At 50.6% G+C, this 19,142-nt stretch overlaps 1 protein-coding gene across 12 annotated transcripts in view; it reads left to right on the top strand.

Annotated features, from left to right (window-relative positions):
* Window positions 1–19,142, top strand: part of CACNA1A (calcium voltage-gated channel subunit alpha1 A) — a 345,736-nt gene that overhangs the window by 269,691 nt on the left and 56,903 nt on the right. For all 12 annotated transcript variants that reach the window (XM_060297032.1, XM_060297031.1, XM_060297037.1 and 9 more), the window contains 5 exons: window positions 7,390–7,853; window positions 9,517–9,655; window positions 11,212–11,341; window positions 15,796–15,855; window positions 16,626–16,732. In XM_060297032.1, the coding sequence (XP_060153015.1) occupies window positions 7,390–7,853; window positions 9,517–9,655; window positions 11,212–11,341; window positions 15,796–15,855; window positions 16,626–16,732 (900 nt within the window). The remainder of the gene's footprint in view (window positions 1–7,389; window positions 7,854–9,516; window positions 9,656–11,211; window positions 11,342–15,795; window positions 15,856–16,625; window positions 16,733–19,142) is intronic.

The following is a 19,142-nucleotide window of genomic DNA, read 5'->3' as shown; positions in this document are numbered from 1 at the left end:
CCAGCTGACTCAGGATGCAAGCTACTCGAATCACACGAGGGAGTTACCATCAGTGGTGAGATGTTCCAAAATGGTGAAGTTCCGTACGGAATAGAGTCTGCTCTTCCTTTAATTTGTCCAGTACTTGCATTCTGGGAAGATGTGATGTATATTTAAAACATGCAAAAAATACTTTATGCTGATACATGAAGCAGAGTTAGGTCGAAACAAAAGACTCAGATCATTACAAGCAGAGTTTTCACCTGTGTGAGGGACATTAGAGAGTCATGAAGGAGAAAGGATAATTCTTCCTCGGTGGGACTGCCCTGCACATGGTAAGATACTTATATACCTGCCTCCCATTTCCTAAATGCCCACAATGCCCCCAATTATTATGGCGTTAGGTCTCCACATAGCTCCACAACAGCCCCCTGAAAATCATTGTTTCTGAGAAGGGAATAGTGTTCTAGGCTAAGAACAGCATGTAAAGGCCCTAAGGTAAAACAGAAGGCCAGTTTGCCATTTGGAGGGTGAGGAGAGAGGGGCAGACAAAGAAATTGAAGGGAGTGTAATAGGCCAGCAGAGCCTGGAGCCCTCCCAGGGAAATGGGAGGCCACTGAAGGGATTTTATGTGGAATGAAGTGTTTAGCACAGGACTCCCATAATTAAGAACCAGTGGATCACTGGTGCTATTTTTGGGGGGGGGGGCCATGCCACGTGGCATGCTGGATCTTAGTTCCCCGACCAGGGATCCAACCCCTCTCAGTGGAAGTGAGGAATCCTAACCACTGGACCACCAGGCAAGTCTCCTGGTGCTATTATTTTAATACTACTAATATTACTGTTGTTATCATCCTTGTATTATATCTACTCCTATCATTGAAGGAGGAAGGATGACAGGGGCAGAAAGGCAGCTCAGCCTGGTAGTGAAGGGCAAGGATTCTGGAGCCAGAGGTCACACTGCTGCCCCATCACTTCCCAGCTGTGTGACTTGTAGCCTGTCACTTCCTCTCTCTGGGCCTCCGTTTCTCCAACTGTAAAGTGGGAATAAGAATGCTACCTGCCTCCTAGGGTAGGTATAAGGTTCAAATGAGTTAATACATGCAAAATGCTTTAAAGGGTGCCTGACTTATAATAAGTATGCAGTATTAGCTATTATTAGTATGAATATTATTATCATTCAGTACTCAGTAAATGTTAACTATTTTTCACAGTAGCAGTAGTAATAGGCATTCGATAAGTTTTAGTTATTACTATTATTATTTTCACTATTACAATTAAGACACTTTCATCATAGACTAGAAAACAAAACTTTAGATCCATAGCCTTTGGATTATCCATTCAAGCTCCTTCTTTTTACAGATGGGGAAACTGAGGCCCAGAGAGGGAAAGGGATTTCCCCAAGGGCAGCCAGCCAGCTGATAGCAGTAGTGTGGTAAGAACCCAGCTTTCCTGAATTCCACAGGTGGCCCCTGCTCCCCCTCCTCTCCAGAGGAACAAAGGACCTTCCCCACTTCCACCCCCAAATCTGCACGAGGAGGGTACTGCTCACTCCTTTATTAATAGATGTGTCAGGGCTTCCCTGGTGGCGCAGTGGTTGAGAGTCCGCCTGCCGATGCAGGGGACACGGGTTCGTGCCCCGGTCCGGGAAGATCCCACGTGCCGCGGAGCAGCTGAGCCCGTGAGCCATGGCCGCTGAGCCTGCGCGTCCGGAGCCTGTGCTCCGCAACGGGAGAGGCCACAACAGTGAGAGGCCCGTGTAACGCAAAAAAAAAAAAAAAAAAGAACATAACATACTAAAAAGACATTTCAGTTCTGTATTATGACAAAGCCAGTGACCCTTCACAGGCCTGCCTCGCACGTTTCTCCTCTTGTCCTTGCTTAGGCCTCTCCCTAGACACACTCTGTGTTTTGATTCTCCAGACCATTGATACTAAATATAATTGTTTTCTTTCTATTTCCCCTGTCTTCCCCCACCATTTCTGCCTTAATCTCTTCCGCTTCAGTTTTCCTAGGTTTACGTGTCCCCCACCCCCGAAGCTTTCACTGGCTCACCCCAGGAAAAAGGGGGTGGAGCACACTTTGTTTTGTATCGTTAAACAGTCGCTAACCCCTGATCTCCCACACCAGGTGGCTGAGCCCAGTGTCACCCCAGGGGCACCAAAGTGAGGATGAAGATTTCTCTGACTCCCAGTAAAAATCTGTGGGTTGCAGGGCATCCACCACTCCCTGATAGCTGGGCAGTGCCTCCTGCTAGGTTTGACTGAGGAGATCTGCAGGGCCTGCACCACCCTAGAATTAATATCTCGGCTATTTGCATACTAGTTCCACATGCTCCCATCACCAAGACAACCTACTCCCCAAAAGGATCAATCAGAGAGATGCTGGACTTCTGAGCCTCACAGTTTATCCAGCAAGGGGTGGAGAGGAGAGGCTTCATCCTTTAATACCCTGATTCTTACAGCACCCCCAATTTGCCTTAGCCAGTCTCAGCACCTCCATTCCATGCACACCAACTCATCCATTGCCCCATTTTCTTCACTGAGTGGTGCTGTAGCTTAAGATCTCTAGGGCCAGAGTCCAACGCAGCCCTTTCCCAGCTGGATAACAACGGGCAAGTGCCTTTGCCTCTCTGGGCATCACCTTCCTCATCTGTAAAATGGGCCTGATCCTAATAGCACCTCAGATGGTGATTGTTGTGGGGATTAAATGAGTTAATATGTGCAGGTCCTAAGGATAGTGGGGACACAAGCAGCATCCTCTGAATTGAGGGACCTGAGCATGCCCCAGGCAAGATGTCCGTAGCCCTTGGCAGAGGGATGCTGAAGTGATTAGCTGGCAAAGGGATGCAGTGCAGGACAGGCATTACGCAATCAACTGCCTATTCCGGGCAGATGATGGCAGATCCCCAAGAGGGAAGGGGGAAGGGGGCCTGACTTCAAAGTTTTCTGCCGCTTTTGAGTTCTCCTTGGAGACACTTGGAAATAAAACTTCCTGGAGATGGACGCTAGGCCTCTGCAGGCTGAGCTTGTTAAAACTCCGCTGCAAACAGAGCCAGCAGAAGAAACAAAAGCAAGACAAAGCAGAGACCCTCAGATCCCCTTTCCATCCGAACAAGGGGCTCTCGGTCCACGTGTGAGGCTGTCCCTCTAACAAAACGTACGCCGTGATCTCAACTGCTGTGTTATTTAGTACAGTCTCTCTAGATGGTGACCCAAAGATTCAGATTCTCTTTGAAATGATAACTTCGCTGAGCCTGCTTTTTGGTAGAGCTCTACTTAAAAGAATAGACAAAATGATGAGAAAATATTCCCAGCCAGGTTTTCATCTGAGGTACATGAGCAAAATACATTCACCCCATCTCAGCATCCCCAGAAGTCTTACCCCATCATCAGCTCAAAAATTCCAAATCTCATCATCTCACTCCAGTACTGGTAAGACTCTAGGTATGATCCATTTGGGGGCAAAATTTTCTTCCATCTGTGGACCTGAAAACTAGAAAACAAATTATCTGCTTCCAAAACACAAAGGTGGGACAAGCACAAAAATAGACATTCCTATTCCAAAAGGGGGAAATTGGAAGGAATAAAACGTCTCTGGTCCCCAGCAAGTTCTAAATCCAACAGAGCAAATTCCATTAGGTTTCCAGGCCTGCGAGCAATGCTCTAGCTCTCAGCTCATTCACACATTCATTCTTCACAGGAACTCAGCGAGGTTATCATCCCCATGTTATGGCTGAGAAACAGGCTGAGTAAATCACCGGTGGTCACATAGCAAATAAGTTCCAGGATCTTCACTTTAGTCTCTATGTTATAGAGAAGGTTCTACTACTATTATCCCCAATTCAAAGATGAGGAAACTGGGACTTCCCTGGTGGCGCAGTGGATAAGACTCCACATTCCCAATGCAGGGGGCCTGGGTTCAATCCCTGGTCAGGGAGCTAGATGCCCACATGCATGCTACAACTAAGAGTTCACATGCCACAACTAAGGAGACTGCGAGCTGCAACTAAGTGAGCCTGCCTGCTGCAACTAAGACCTGGTGCAACCAAACAAATAAATCAATATTTTTTTTTAAAATTGAACAAACTCTACTAAGATTTAAAAAATAAATAAATAAAGATGAGGAAACTGAGGCTCGGGGAGGTTAATCAAGCTACAGAGGATCCCACGGCTAGTAAGTGGCATTGGTGGGACTCAAACCCAGGTCAGTCTGTCAATCTAGGACCTGCTCACATGACTGAGAAGTGAGGCATTTGCCTGGACCTGCCCTTCTCCCTCTGCGGCCTCAGGGACGCAAGCCTGAAAATAAATTACCTCATCTCTCTTCTGCTTGCTAAAAACACCATGGACTTTTGCAAGTTAAAATGCAAAAATAAAACAAGAAAGAGGGTACTGGTGACTTAGCCAGTGGAAGGGCCTCCAGGGGAGGCCAGCTTTTTCTCTTTTTTTTTAATTATTATTATTTTTTATTTGAAGTATAGTTGATTTACAGAGGCCAGCTTATTTTAAATTTTTAAGTGTTAGGTAGATTTAGGGTTACAGATTGGGCCTCAGGAAGCAAGTCTATGCTGTCCAGAGGCTTTGGTTCCTGCTATTGTACCTAATCTCCTGGGTGTTCGATGAATGGATACAAGCTGAGGGCTGTCTTTTGCTCACTTCTGGTCCCTTGAGTGAGTGTGTGTTGGCAACAGCCTGACAAAGCCATTTTCTTTTTTTAATTTTTATTTATTTATTTATTTATTTATTTATTTGGTTCCAGCAGGGAGGCTCCTTAGTTGTGGCACGTGGGCTCCTTAGTTGCGGCAGGTGGGCTCCTTAGTTGTGGCTCACGGGTTCCTTTTTTATGGCATGCAAACTCTTAGTTGCGGCATGCGTGTGGGATCTAGTTCCCTGACCAGGAATTGAACCCAGGCCCCCTGCATTGGGACTGTGGAGTCTTATCCACTGCACCCCCAGGAAAGTCCCACTAAACCATTTTCTAGTATGCCTAACTCACCCTCTCCGGGCCTCAGTTTCCTCCTCTGTGTAATGGGAGCAGTAACAATTCAGGCCTCATAAGATTGTCCCAGAAGTTAATGAGTTAAAATAGAAGAGAGGCTGGCTCACACTATTGGAGGTTACAGTGAGTGCCAAGGGTTCCCTGCACCCAGCAGCTGTGGGCTGAGCCTCCTGGGAGATCTCCAACTGCTTAGTAAGAGAGCTGCAGCGTCAGGTGGGGGGTAGTATGGGTGCTGGAGCCATGTGGTCTGGGTCCAAGCTGCCTCTGCCAGCAACTGACTGTGTGGCCTTGGGCAAGGCCCTTCGTTTCTGGGCCTTGGTTTCCTCATCTATAAAAAGGGAATAACAGTACTACCCACTCCCTGTGGTTATTCTAAGGATTAGATGAGCTGACGTGTCAAGGCTGGCACACAGCAAGTACTCGGTATGTGTGAGCTCTTATGAGGAGGTGTGGAGGGTATGGGATACAGAATTGGGGGGGTGCCTTTAAGAAGAACCAGAGGGGTAAGTCTTGGACTGCAGAACCCTCTGGAGAGAGGAGTCGTTGAGATTATGAACTACAGATGTCCTGGTGTTTCCGGGAAACAGACTTTGCCAGGGCCAGTGCCCAGGGATGGGGGAAGAATGGAGCCTCTTATCCGAAGATTGAGGGTCCAGAAGGGGTGTCTGAAGGCAAACAGAACAAACTGGGCGTCAGGTCCACACAGATCCATGCCCAGGCAGGCAGAGCTGGAACCAGCCAAAGACATAGAGTGAGCAGGGCCTGTAGCCACCCTCACCAGAGCCAGGGCTCCTGGGGGTCTCTGACAAGCTGGCGGTGAGTGTGCAGATGGGAGAAGGCAGGGGTTGATGGCAAGTCTAGGCCTGTGCGACTTCTCCTGGGCCTCAGTGTCCTTATCTGAAAAATGGGGGCACTCATTTATCATTTGACAAGAAGTGACCAGGTGGGCTTCCCTGGTGGCGCAGTGGTTGAGAGTCCGCCTGCCAATGCAGGGGACGCGGGTTCGTGCCCCGGTCCGGGAGGATCCCACGTGCCGCGGAGCGGCTGGGCCCGTGAGCCATGGCCGCTGAGCCTGCGCGTCCGGAGCCTGTGCTCCGCAGCGGGAGAGGCCACAGCAGTGAGAGGCCCGCGTACCGCAAAAAAAAAAAAAAAAAAAAAAAAAAGAAGTGACCAGGCATTTACCATGTGCCAGGCCCTGTTCTGGGCACTGAAATCACAGCTGTGAACAAGACAGACAAAAATAAACCCCTTGCCTTGCGGAGCTGATGTTTCAGTGGGCATTGAGGTCGGAAAAGCTAAGCAAGGACCTTTAACTTTTTCCTCTCCTCCAAATGCATTGAGCACTCAGACTCTTTTCTCCTCATGTCCATCTGCATGGTGGTAATTATTTGAGTCACTGAGGCACCAAACCCCTACCCACCTCATCTTTCCCACTCTCCACCTTCAGCCATACCAGCCACCTGAAACTCAACAAGCTTATCCCCACCTCATGGCCTTTGCACTGGCTGTTCCCCCTGCCTGGAATGCTTTGCCCACCACACTTGTATCCCTGTGAGAAATTACCTTGTTCATTTACTGGCTGCGTAGCCTTGGCAAGAGACTTAACCTCTCTGAGCTTCAGTTTTCTCATCTGTAAAACGGTGCTAGTAATTATCCCTCTTAGGGCTAAGGACGAAGGGGTTATTACAAGGCAAGTGTGTTACTGAAATGTCTGCTGTTATTATTTCTATTGTTATTTTTTATTATGTTAATGTACGTATAAGACCTGCTTTCCCTAACTGGAATATTGGGAAGGGGCATCCTTACTACAAGCATTTAAAACCATGAGGCAGGGAGTTCCCTGGCGGTCCAGTGGTTAGGACTCCACGCTTTCACTGCCGAGGGCCGGGGTTCAATCCCTGGTCAGGGAACTAAGATCCCACAAGCCACGTGGCGTGGCCAAAAAACAAAACAAAAAGATAAATCCATGAGGCAATTCCACCCCTAAAGAGATGGTGTCCCTGTGTCTGCGTTAGCCACTCCTGGAAACACTGTGTGTCCCTGTCCTGCCTCAGAGCTAATGGGAGACACATAGGCAGGGTCAGGGAGGTTTGGGTTGGAGACATGCGGGCTCTGGCAGAAAATTCTTTTCCTTTCTGATTTCTCCATGAAGGAGTAGCCTCATCTCTTAGGAAGCAGCCCTCCTGGCAGGAGAAGCACCACACTGAAACCTGGGAGGGTGGGCACTTACACTGCCACGGGGTCTTGATCCGTAACAAGAACAGACCAGGCACCGGAGAGTTTTCAGGACACGGCCCCTCGACCGCCAACTTGTACCTCGAATGGTGGAATCTTAGGCAGGATCTGGAGACATCCCCTCTATGTTCTAACTCACTTATGGGTTCTTTTTCATTGGCCTGCCTGCCACAGAGAGAACCAGGGCTCCGGGGTCCCCGTGTCAGGCCCCAACCTGTCCACCACCCGACCGATCCAGCAGGACCTGGGCCGCCAAGACCCACCCCTGGCCGAGGATATTGACAACATGAAGAACAACAAGCTAGCCACCGCGGAGTCAGCCAGTCCCCACGACAGCCTCGGCCACGCCGGCCTGCCCCAGAGCCCGGCCAAGATGGCGAACAGCACCGACCCCAGCCCCGCGCCTGCCCCACCTGCCACGGCCGCCAACCCCCAGAACGCTTCCAGCCGCCGGACACCCAACAACCCGGGGAACCCGTCCAACCCCGGCCCCCCCAAGACCCCCGAGAACAGCCTTATCGTCACCAACCCCAGCAGCACCCAGACCACCTCAGCTAAGACTGCCAGGAAACCCGACCACACCACGGTGGACATCCCCCCGGCCTGCCCGCGCCCCCTCAATCACACCGTCGTCCAAGGTATGAGCTCCAATCTCACACGTGAGCCGGCCTCCTGGGCTCAATCCCCAGAGGCTCCGTTGGGTGACTCTGGACAGTGACTCCACCTCTCTGGCCTCAGTTGCTTCATCTGGAAAATGAGTAGAGACATAGTTCCTGCCCCCACAGGGCTGCTGGGAGAATTAAATGAGATAATATGCATACGATGCCTGGCAAGTACACGATAGGTTAGCAACATTTCCTGCATCCCAAATTCCCACAGGGGAGCCAGGGGGCCCCCATATTTGAGGAGTCAACGGATTCCTCTGATGGAAATCTGGGGGAGTCAGATGATTCTTTAGGCCGGCGCTGTCCAAAAGAAACGTGACACAGGCCGCCTATGTAATGTTAAACTTTCTAGGGGAGTTCCCTGGCGGTCCAGCAGTTAGGACTCCATGCTTCCACTGCAGGGGGCACGGATTCGATCCCTGGTTGGGGAACTAAGATCCCACAAGCCGAGTGGTGCGGCCAAAATAATTAATTTATTTATTTATTAAACTTTGTAGTAGCCACGTTAAAAGAAAGAAAGAAGGGCCGAAAGGAGAAAAGGAGGGAGGGAAGAGGGAAGAAGGAAGGAAGGAAGGAGTGATTTTAAAAATAAAGAAGAAATAGGTGAATTGAACTTTAATAGTTAAATCGTATTTAACCCAAAATACTATTGATTTGTATCCAGAGTGTTAACATGTCAATGTGTCATCAATACCTTCTACATTATTAACGAGCTACCTTACATTCTTTTTCTCGTGCTCAGTCTTGGAAATCTGGCGTGTTTTTACACTGCATGCCGCAGTTTGGACTAGCCACGTTTCAGATGCTGGACAGCGCAGGTCTAGGACCTTGAGGGATTGGCTGTTTTTGCCTCCCACCCCCAAACTCCCCCTTGTAAGATCTGAGAAGCACCAGGAATTCGGAAATTACCCTGAGCTTATTATTTTTAAGATGATAATGGTAGCCCAGTTCTATGCAAAAGCTGTCCATGAGTTTGCTCTATAAATGCTTGCCACAGTCCTACAAGGCGGATCTTGTCCTTGTGCCCATTTCACAGATGAAAAAACTGAGGCTCAGCAAGGCTCAGCCTGTCCACGGACCCATAGAGTGGCTAGGCTGCCGGATCAATGCTCAGGAGGATGGTGCCTCACCCCACTCAGGAGAGGGGTGTTAATGGGGGGAAACCCTGCAGTTTGACTATGGGAGGGGCTCAGTATTCCCGTCTGTAAAGTGGGGCTCTTGGTACTCACCCCGCCTGCCTCCAAGTGACAATAGAAAGGTCATCATAGGCTGGGGGGTAGGTCTATGTTAGTTTCCCGTGAGGGTCCCAGCAGACTCAAGGCTGTAGAGTGGTTGAGAGCAAGCACTCTGGGGCCAGGCTACCCGGGTTCAAATCCCAGCTTTGCCACATCCCAGCCATGTGACCTCAGGCAAGCCACTTCACCTCTCTGTGCCTCAGTTTCCTCATCTGTAAAGTGGGGATCATAAAGTGCCAACCTCATAGGGTCAGGTGAGGATTAAATGGCATAACAGGGTGCCTGGCACATAGTAGGCGCTTTGTGTCAGCTGCTTATTGCCTGCTCTGGAGAGCAGGCAGGAGACCAGAGGTTTGTGGGAAATCGTGGAGGGAGCCCTGTGTTGGTTCTTGTCCCAACAGTGAACAAAAACGCCAACCCAGACCCACTGCCAAAAAAGGAGGAAGAGAAGAAAGAGGAGGAGGAAGACGACCCCGGGGAAGACGGCCCCAAGCCCATGCCCCCCTACAGCTCCATGTTTATCCTCTCTACGACCAACCCGTGAGTATGACCCACAGCCAGGGCAGGGGGCCCAGGGCTCCCACTGGGGCAGTGGAAGTCAGGACAGAGGGCAGACCCAGACAAAGGGTAGTGGGGGAGAGTTGCCTCTAAGACCATTAGTCCATAGGAGACCTTTGAGCAAATTAAAAAAATGATGTCCCTTTCTTAAGTCATATAAGATAGAAACTTATCGTAAAGTACTGATTTTGTTGGAAAAGACCCCCTCCTGCCACCAACTAAAAACCACTGTCATAAATATCTACACTGTCTGTGATGTGAGAGGTGTCCCTTAGAAATGGCTTCCTTGTGCAGTGCACAACCTGTACAATTGTACATGGCAGCCCTGGTCCCTGAGCTCTGCTCTACAAGGATTTGGATTTTGGGTAGATGATCTCTGAGTTCATGGCCCTCTGTCTTGGGCATCCTTGAGGAGGCTGGATTATTTAGGGGAGAAATTTATCGCATGTTTGTCTTGGTGGCTCAGAGGTTGTTTTAGAATTGCATTTTTCCAAAGGGTATTTTTTGAAACCCTGGTCCCTCAAAATGCTTCTTGGTAAAGGAGAATCATGTCAAATAAGCTGCAGAGGAAACTGCTTTCTCTAACCTGCCCCTTGGAGCTCACCCTGTGCATTTACTTTTTTATGTGGTGGACATTATCTATTTTAATAAAGAAATTCTTATGTGGCACTTAGCACCAGGCCCTCTTCTGAATACTTTACAAATAAAAAAATTTTCTCATAATAACCCTATAGGGGTTGGTACTTTGCTTATCCCCATTGGACAGATGAAGAAACTGAGGTCCAGACAGATGAAGTCACCTGCCCGAAGTCACACAGCAAGCAAGTGGGAGAGCCCAGACAGACTCGACTCCAGCATCCTTGTTCTTAGCCACTCAGCCCTGCAGCCATTCATACAATCTCATGACATATTTATCATTATTAGCTCCACTTGAGGTTAATTATTTCATTATTATCTCATTAGCATATTAAAGACTCTGATAAGGCCTGCAATTCATAATTTAGGTAACTAACTTTTTGGAGCCCCTACCATATACCAGGCCTATATTAACTCTTTTGATCCTCACATTCTTGTGAGCTAGGCACTGTTGTTATGGTCATTTCACCGACGAGGGCACTGAGGTACAATAACTTGCCTAAGGTCACTCAACTAATGAAAAAAAAAAAAAAGGAAATCTACTTAACCCAGAATTTCCCAATTTTGTTTGACCATGTGACATTTTATGCATAAAAAGCTTTTCATCTCCTACAGAATCAAGGACAATATTTCTTCAACCCAGCCTGTGAGTTAAGATGTTCCAAGAGGGTGGTTTGGAAGTGATGGGAACTTATAAACAGAGATGGGGATATCTTCCCTCGCTGAGGGCTCCCCTGCCCCAGGAGGGTCCCCAGATGAAGGAGCTTGTTACTCTGTTGGGTGTGGGACCTTGGAAGTTAGAGATCTCAGATAGCGGTAGGTGACATAAGGAGATGACAGAGGAAGGGGCTCAATAGCCTGTGGTCTGAGTGGACCTCTGCACGCCTCCCTGTCCCCAACAGCCTTCGCCGCCTGTGCCATTACATCCTGAACCTGCGCTACTTTGAGATGTGCATCCTCATGGTCATTGCCATGAGCAGCATCGCCCTGGCGGCCGAGGACCCCGTGCAGCCCAACGCACCGCGGAACAATGTGAGTCCCACCCAGCAGGTTCCTTCCATCCAACCCAGCTACTCTGTCACGGGCCACTTTCTCCTGCATCATAAAAGCTGATAGCTAGGGTGGAATAAATGTTGGGCGTACCCCTGGGCACAGCCCTTGTGGCCACTGGTTGGGAGGGGAAGCTCTGATTCTCTTCTTGAGGAAGGATGTTCCTTGCGACTGTGGTTCTGTGTGCCTGGTGGGGAAGAGGTGGCCGAGAGGGGCTGAAAAGCGCCGGAATCCCTGGTGGGGGGAGTGAGTCTGGCAGGATGTGGAGGTGTACAAGCTCTGCATGGAATGTGGGGGGTACTGAGACAGAGGGTGCCCCGGAGGCATCTCCTCTGCAGTCAGGTCTCACCACATGGACCTTTTTGTTTTGATGCGAAGCTTTGAAAGAAAGGATTATTTTGACTCAGAGGCACCTCCTAAACTTTGAGCTTTGGGGAGAGCTAAAAAGCTCTCCGTTTGGGGGCCCAAGGTCTGCTAACAGCCCCTGTCAGTTGAGCACTTGCCGTGTCCCAGGCACAACCCCAGGTGCTTGGGGTATCCCCATTGTACAGATGAGGAAACTGAGGCTCAGGGAGGCTTAGTGACCTGTCCAGGGTCACACGGCAGAATTCCAATTCTGCCCCCACTAGATCTCCCGCTGCTTCCCTCAACTGTCACCATTTATCAAACACCTTCTGTGCTCATGTTCCCCTTAAGTCCTGCCATGCAGGAATGAACGTGTGCCGTGGTTGAGAGGGGAAACCAAGGCACCAGCAGGCCAGGGCATAACAGAGGCCGGACTGGTGTCAGCGCCTCCTTCCCCAGCTCCTTCCTCTACCCCCATCAGCCCCCACGCGAGCCATCTTCCTCTGGGAGTCAGGCCCTGCTGCCCTCGCTAAGTAGGTTAGGAGCCTTGGCGAGGCTGGCACGTCCCATGAATCAAGCCCGTCCTCAGCTTACTTTGCACTTTCCCTTCCTTCACAGGCCTGCCAGGCCCCCTGGGGACCCGATGGGGGAGATGGAAGGAAATAATTAGAACAAGCCTCCTGAAGGAAACTGGTACCAGGGCAGGGCTGAGGCTGCACTCTCTTATCTCCTGCTGCCTGGTTTCAACTAGGGACCCAGGGAGCCAGGCTTGGGGAAGGGGCATCCCAGGAGGGATCCGCAAACCCCCTGCTGGCTCTAGGAGACTGGAGCAGGCTTTGTCTCTGGCAAGGAGGAGATGGGCATGGGGGGTCCGGGGGGACCACTGCAGCTCCTGGGATTGTAGAGAACCCTGGCAGGGCTCAGACCAGCCCCCATGGAGTGTTTGCAGAGCTCCGGTTCCCCTGCCCCATCCCCATTGCTCCATCTCACAGTTGAAACATCTCTCCTCAAAGCCCTCCCTCTTCTGGGCTTCCCTGGCTGTCCAGTGGTTAAGACTCCACACTTCCACGGCAGGGGGCACGGGTTTGACCCCTGGTTGGGGAACTGAGATCCCACATGCCGCGCGGCCGAAAACATAATAATTTTCTTTCTAAAAGCCCTCTCTCTTCAAGAGCATGGTAAAGCAGCTGATACCCCGGGCCCCCTCCCGAGTTCTTTTTATCAGCTGATCTAGAACAGGCCTCAGAAAAGTGCACAGAACACGTATGATCCATTCATTTATCAAGTGCACTCCCCCACGTGAGCACCACCCAAGCCAAGAAGTAGAACAAAACTGAGCGTGACCACAGGCGCCTCTTCGATCGCCCCCATCCCTTCCCTCCGGAGCTCGGTCCACAAGTGGGAACAAGGTCTTCAGACACGTTTGGGTGTTGTGAGTTGGGACAGGTGGAGGGTTGCTACTGGCATCGAGAGGGTGGGGACCAGGGACACCGTTCATCACCCTGCAGCGCACAGGGCAGCCTCACCACAGAGAATGACCTGACCCCTATTGTCAACAGGACTTGAAAAACCCTCCCTTAGAGGTATCAAAATCCCCACTTCTGGAAGGAGCGTTTCTTAGCTGCTCTGATTTTCCCACCTGTACGTGCCTCCTTAAACACTAGGATTTTTTTGCCTGTTTCTAACACTGAACAGATGGGATACATTCTATGCATCTCTCTGTCACCCAAAATCGTGTCCACCATGAGATGAGCATGTATTGATGCTGGTGGTGACAGTCATTCTTTTCCGTTGCTGTTGAATGTTCCACTCCATGCCATCATGTGTTTACGCATCTTCCATTTGACACACGTTTGGATTGTCTGCAGTTTAGAATGCTGTCAGGGCATCCCCTACCCCCACCATGGGGCCCCTGGGCTTGACTTTCTCCAGGGTCTAAAACCAGAAACGGAGCTTCTGGATCATACATAGAATCTACATGAGGTTGGCCCCGAAGATGCAGCCAGAATGTTTACTCGCACCAGCAACGTACAAGGCTCCCACTGCTCCACGGTCTTGCCCACACTTGGTGCTGTCAGCTCTCTCATTTAGCCAACCTGGTGGGTGTGGAATCTCATTGGGACTTTGATTTGCATTTCCCTGTGATAAATGAGACTGAGAACCTTTTTGGATTCCAGTGAGCCACAGAAAATTGCCTTTTGTAGAGGTCAAAAAGATCTACATGTTAGATACTTTTGAACCTAATTTCTTGGTCTTTTGATTTCCTCTTGCTCCACTTATTAAGCTCTCCAGAATTGGATTCAGCTGACCACCTGGCCTGCCTTTCCCCCACCTCCTTTCCTTCCTTCTTTCCTCCTTTCCTTCCATTCATTGCTTTATTTAGTAATTATTTAATGAGCAACTACTGTGTGCCACGTGCTGAGCTAAACATCAAGGATTGACAGGGTATGAGACAGTCCCTGCCATCTCAGAGCTCACAGAGCACCGGGCCTTTATCCGTGCTGTGCCCTCTGCCCGGTGCACCTGAAATGCTCTCCCACCACCATCCCTTCAGCCTTCCCAGAACCTTCCAGCCCCTTGCTGCACATCCCAGGAAGTTAGCCATCCTGGCCGCTCTGGTCTCCAATGGCCCTTCAAGCACCACACATAATGAGAATGTGAGTGGTGACCACACAGATCACAGATCCCAGCTCCTGCAGGACCCAGTGCAGCCCCAGCTATTCATGCATTCATTCAGCAAACATTTCTTGAGTATGCCTGGCCCTGTACTATAAGCTGGAGATGCCACAGGGACAGATAAACATCCCTGCCCTTGTGAGGTTGACTTTCAGGTTGGGGAGGTGGACAGTGAGATTATTAATAACTATAACAAATAGTGTGTCAGGATGTGATAAGTGCTAGGGATGAGGGATATGGGGGAAGGGGTAGACTTGGTGGAATTTTAAACAGGCAGTCAGGGAAGGCCTCACTGAGAAAGTGATATTTGAGCCAAGTCATAAAGGAGGAGAGAGAGGGAATCAGTTGGAACATGGGGAAGAGCATTCCAGGCAGAGGGAACAGCCTGTGCAAAGGCCCTGAGGTGAGAACATCCAGGGTGGCAGAATCAGAGTGAGCAAGGGGGAGAGTAGGACAAGATGAGGGCAAGGAGGTGGCCAGGCAGATTGTGCAGGGCCTTGGAGGCCACGAGGAGGACTTTGGCTTTTACCCGAGTGCGGTGTGAGCCACAGAGGGTTCTTGAGCAGAGAAGAGGGTGGTGGGTGACCTGACTTGAGTGCTCGCAGGCGCCCTCTGGTGGCCATCCTTAGTAATTACCAGCCCTTACTTCTCCAAGGCAAATCTGATGAAGTCAGTCCCCTGCGCTTACCACGTGCTGGGCACTGTGCCAGCACACTCAACATCCTCATGCCAGGGTCACACCATGGATGTGCTATGGCATGGCCAGGAAAGGGGCCAGAGTGCAGGATGTTGCCCGTCCAGACAGAAACCACTAATGCCTGGTCTTGTGTAAAGTGGTGGGGTGAGGGAGAATCAACCCACCCTGCTGAGTGTGTGGCCCCGGAGTGGGGAGGGAGTTGGGCACCACAGTGAGGTTTGTCCCCAGTGTCTGTCCTGGACGGCTAATCATGTTTAGGAAACCCTGTGTGGGAACAGTTACTCACCCAGGAGACCCAGCAGGTCAGAGGCACTGGGGGATCAGACCTGTCACCCACAGAGATGCAGTCCTCCCTGAACTTCCCTGGGGCCACCTCTAGTCCATATAGTGCTTTGGGCAAATAAAAAAGGCGCCCTTTCCTTTGGTAAGCAGACCAGCCTGGTAGAGTGATTTTTTTTGCTAGGACTTTGCTGCCATCTGCTGGACAGTTTCAGTCACAACATACAAATCTGCTCTGAGACAGTGGGAGGAGGCCCTTGGGTAGTGCACGACCTGCCCAACTGTACATGGATGCAGCATTTCCTCATGTGGATGGAGATTCTGCTCCCTGGGGACTTTGTTGGAGGCCACACACCCCAGTGGACCAAGGATAGGTGCACGGGGGGCTCTGCTGGAGCAAGCCAGTGATCGGCTGCTCCCTTGCTTTTATCCCCTGCAGGTACTGCGATATTTTGACTACGTTTTTACAGGCGTCTTTACCTTTGAGATGGTGATCAAGGTGAGTGCCAGGGCTCCACAGGATTCTGCACCCTCAAGAATGCCACCCTGGTGCAGGAGCCTCACCCCAGAGATTAGAAATGCTTGGTGTGTTTGAGGAACATCAAGGAAGCTGGTGCCTCCAGAAGGAGTGAGAGAGGAGGGTGGGGAAACCAGGTCAGGGAGATGCACAGGGAGGGACGAATCATGCAGGAACTTGGGGGCCACAGGGAGGACTTAGGCTTTTATCCCAAGTGAGGTGGGAGCCATGGAAGGTTCTGAGCAGAGGGACATGATTGGACTCAGGTGTTCACAGCCACCCTCTAGCCTCTCTGGGAGGGCAGGCTTGAGAGGGGGAGCAGGGTGGGTGGGACCCAAGAGAACTGGGAGCAGGCGATTGCACTGGTCCAGGCAGGAGATAATGGGGACCAGCCCAGGGTGGTGGCAGAGAAGGTGGTGAAAAGTCGGCAGATTCTTGGAAGGTTTGGAAGGCAGAACCAACAGGATTTGCTAATGTATCTGATGTGGGGTGAGGAACCCAGGGGGATCCCAAGGTTTTGACCTAAGAACCAGCAAGTCAGAACTACCTTTCACAAGGTGGGAAGGTGCCTTGGGCAGGGGCTCTCACTCCTCCCCCAAGTCCTCTGGCCACTGTCCCAGCCCTTCAGGATGAGGTGGTCCCACTGACTACCATGCCCCCTCCTGTTGCCCTTCCTCCTGAGGCTAAAGGGTGGATCTTGGTCCCCAGGGTGGGGATGAGGGATCAGAGCGCTGTCTCTTCTCCTCCCATAGATGATCGACCTGGGGCTCGTCCTGCACCAGGGTGCCTACTTCCGTGACCTCTGGAACATTCTCGACTTCATAGTGGTCAGTGGGGCCCTGGTGGCCTTTGCCTTCACGTAAGTGTCCTCTCGAGGACTCCTCCTGCCTCTTCGTCCCTCCGTCCCCAGCCCATTGAATCAGGGGACGTGTTCTCGGGGTGTAGAGAAGGGGAGAGTGGGCTCCAGGGTGGTGGGAGGCATCCGCATGCCACCGGGAAGAGCTTCGATTGGCTTTTGCATGATGGCCACCACGGAGGAAGAAGGAGAAGGCCTCCCACCTTCTACCTCCTCACACAGCCATGCCACCGACCCCTTGCTCTGCTGCTTTCCGTAGACTAGCCCCACCGGGACATCTCATCTTCCTTCTGCTCTACAAGCTCTGCCCAAGCCACTGTCTCTTTGGGGAGCCCCTCAAAAGACAATCAGGAAACGAATGTGCATGAGAATTTGGATCCCCACCCTGTGCCCGAAGGCCCTGTAGTTATAGACCTGATGACTCCCCTTGTGTGTCTTGAACTTCTCCTGGCAGTCCTAGGACACTCTGAAAGGTCATGCCTCATCATGCAGCTCCAAGATGGTGCCCAAATTCTGGGCAGCCACGTCAAAATGGCAGCTGGGTTCTGAGCAGCCATTCCAACATGGCACCCGAATTCTGGGCAGCCATTTTAAGATGGCACCTGAGGGCTCAGCAGTCATTCCAAGATGGCGCCCAAAGGCTTAGTAGCCGTTCCAAGATGCGATTCCAAGATGGCGTCCGAGGGCTGAGTAGCCATTAGCTCTTAGGGCCCTGGTAGCACACTTAGCAGTACATTCCTCAACTTGTAGACGCTTGGGGCAGGATGGAAAAACCCTAATCAGCCCCTAATCCAGAAACAAATCTTAGGGACCCTGTCTGTGCCCATCACAGTGGACCATCCCCAGAAAGAAAAGTCGCAAAGGGATTCAGACCCACCTCACCTACATAATGAGAAATCAGGGGCTTCCCCTTTGCCTCTGCCTCCTGGGCCCCTTCTCAGCAGACCTGGAAGAGTCCTTGAATGGCCCACCTGACCAAACAATGAGGACTTGGTTTTTCAGGAGGCCAGTGTGGTGGCCCGTTTCCAATTTAAGGGCTAAACTGGGCCATTCTCAGAGCCTCCCCTGGGAACACAGTGAGATCAAGTTGTGTCAGAAGAGCAAGAAATCTCCAGAGTTTCTGGATGCCTCTGAGCTGGTGGAGATGTACCATGAAGGTCAGGAAGCTGAATGTATTTCTGACTCTGGCCAGACTTCCCACCCCCTTTCTCTTTGTCTTCTACTTTCTCCTCCTCTTTCTGTGTCTGCTCTTTTCCACCCCCTCTCCTTTTCTCTCTTTCTTCCTCTGTCCCTCTTCCACTCTTCCTCCTCTCTCTCCCACTTTTTTAAGTAATTGAGTATTTGATCATTAGAACGATGGAAGAGATCATCTCAAAACTTCAAGAAGTTTGGCTACATTTTCATTAAGATGTCCTGTAGGTTTAATACTAATAATAATCGAAGTGCACAGGAAATTAGAGGAGAAAGATTACCACAAATAAGATGAGGTATCCATGGCCTTCAGATATAAAAAGCAATTACAAATCAATAAGAAACACTGAATCTTAATAGGTAAGTGAGCACAGGATTTAACACAGAAATTTCACAGAATGCTGACTAATAAAAAATGAAAAAACAAACCTACCTCATTGGAATTAGGAGATGTATAAAATACAAACAAGATACAATTTATTTCTTATCAAGTTAGCACAAATTTCTTTCTCCAAAAAAGATTCTAAAAGGTAATACACTGTGTATATGAAAATGTAATGAAATATGCTCCTCCCTCTGTCCCTCAGTTATGTGAGCAACTTCTACAAGGTGTCAGTCAGGTACCATGCTAGGTCCTGAGAAAGTTTCGATTCTGAAAAGCCAAAACATTTGACTGCCCTCATCCTGGAGTGAATCCATCTCAAATCCCCTTCCCTCCCTTGCTCCTGTTTCTGTCTTTCTCCTTCTTTATCCTTCCCCTTTTCTCTCTCCTTCCCTCTCTCTGACTCCCTCTCTGTCTCTCTCTCTCTCTCTCTCCACCTCCCCTTCCCCTCCCTCCTCCCGTCTCCCCTCCCCCTTCCCCTCTCCTTCTCCCTCTCCCTCTCCTCCAGACTCTTTTCTCTCTCTCTCCCTTCCATCCTGTCCTTCGCCTTGACCTTCTGCCTAACCTGGGCCCCATGTCCTGGAGAAGGCAGACACTCTGCCATTTGCTCTGGCATCAAAAACCCAGTCCCCACCATGTTCTGACCTGGGGTGGTCTTCATGTCCAGGGAAGGCAAGTGCAGGCAAGCATCCCTCCCACACTTCCTCCAGCCCTCCAGGATGACGTCTGCCCAGCAGCCCCCAGGTCCCCCAGAGCTCAGAAAGAGACCACATCCATCTCTCCACACACAACACCCCCCTTTGCCAGCTGTGCCCTGGGTGGTGGGTTTTGCCCTCCGTG

Source organism: Globicephala melas, chromosome 3 (genome assembly GCF_963455315.2).
Source record: "Globicephala melas chromosome 3, mGloMel1.2, whole genome shotgun sequence".
Lineage (NCBI taxonomy): Eukaryota > Metazoa > Chordata > Mammalia > Artiodactyla > Delphinidae > Globicephala > Globicephala melas.
This window is presented reverse-complemented; position numbering and strand designations above follow the sequence as displayed.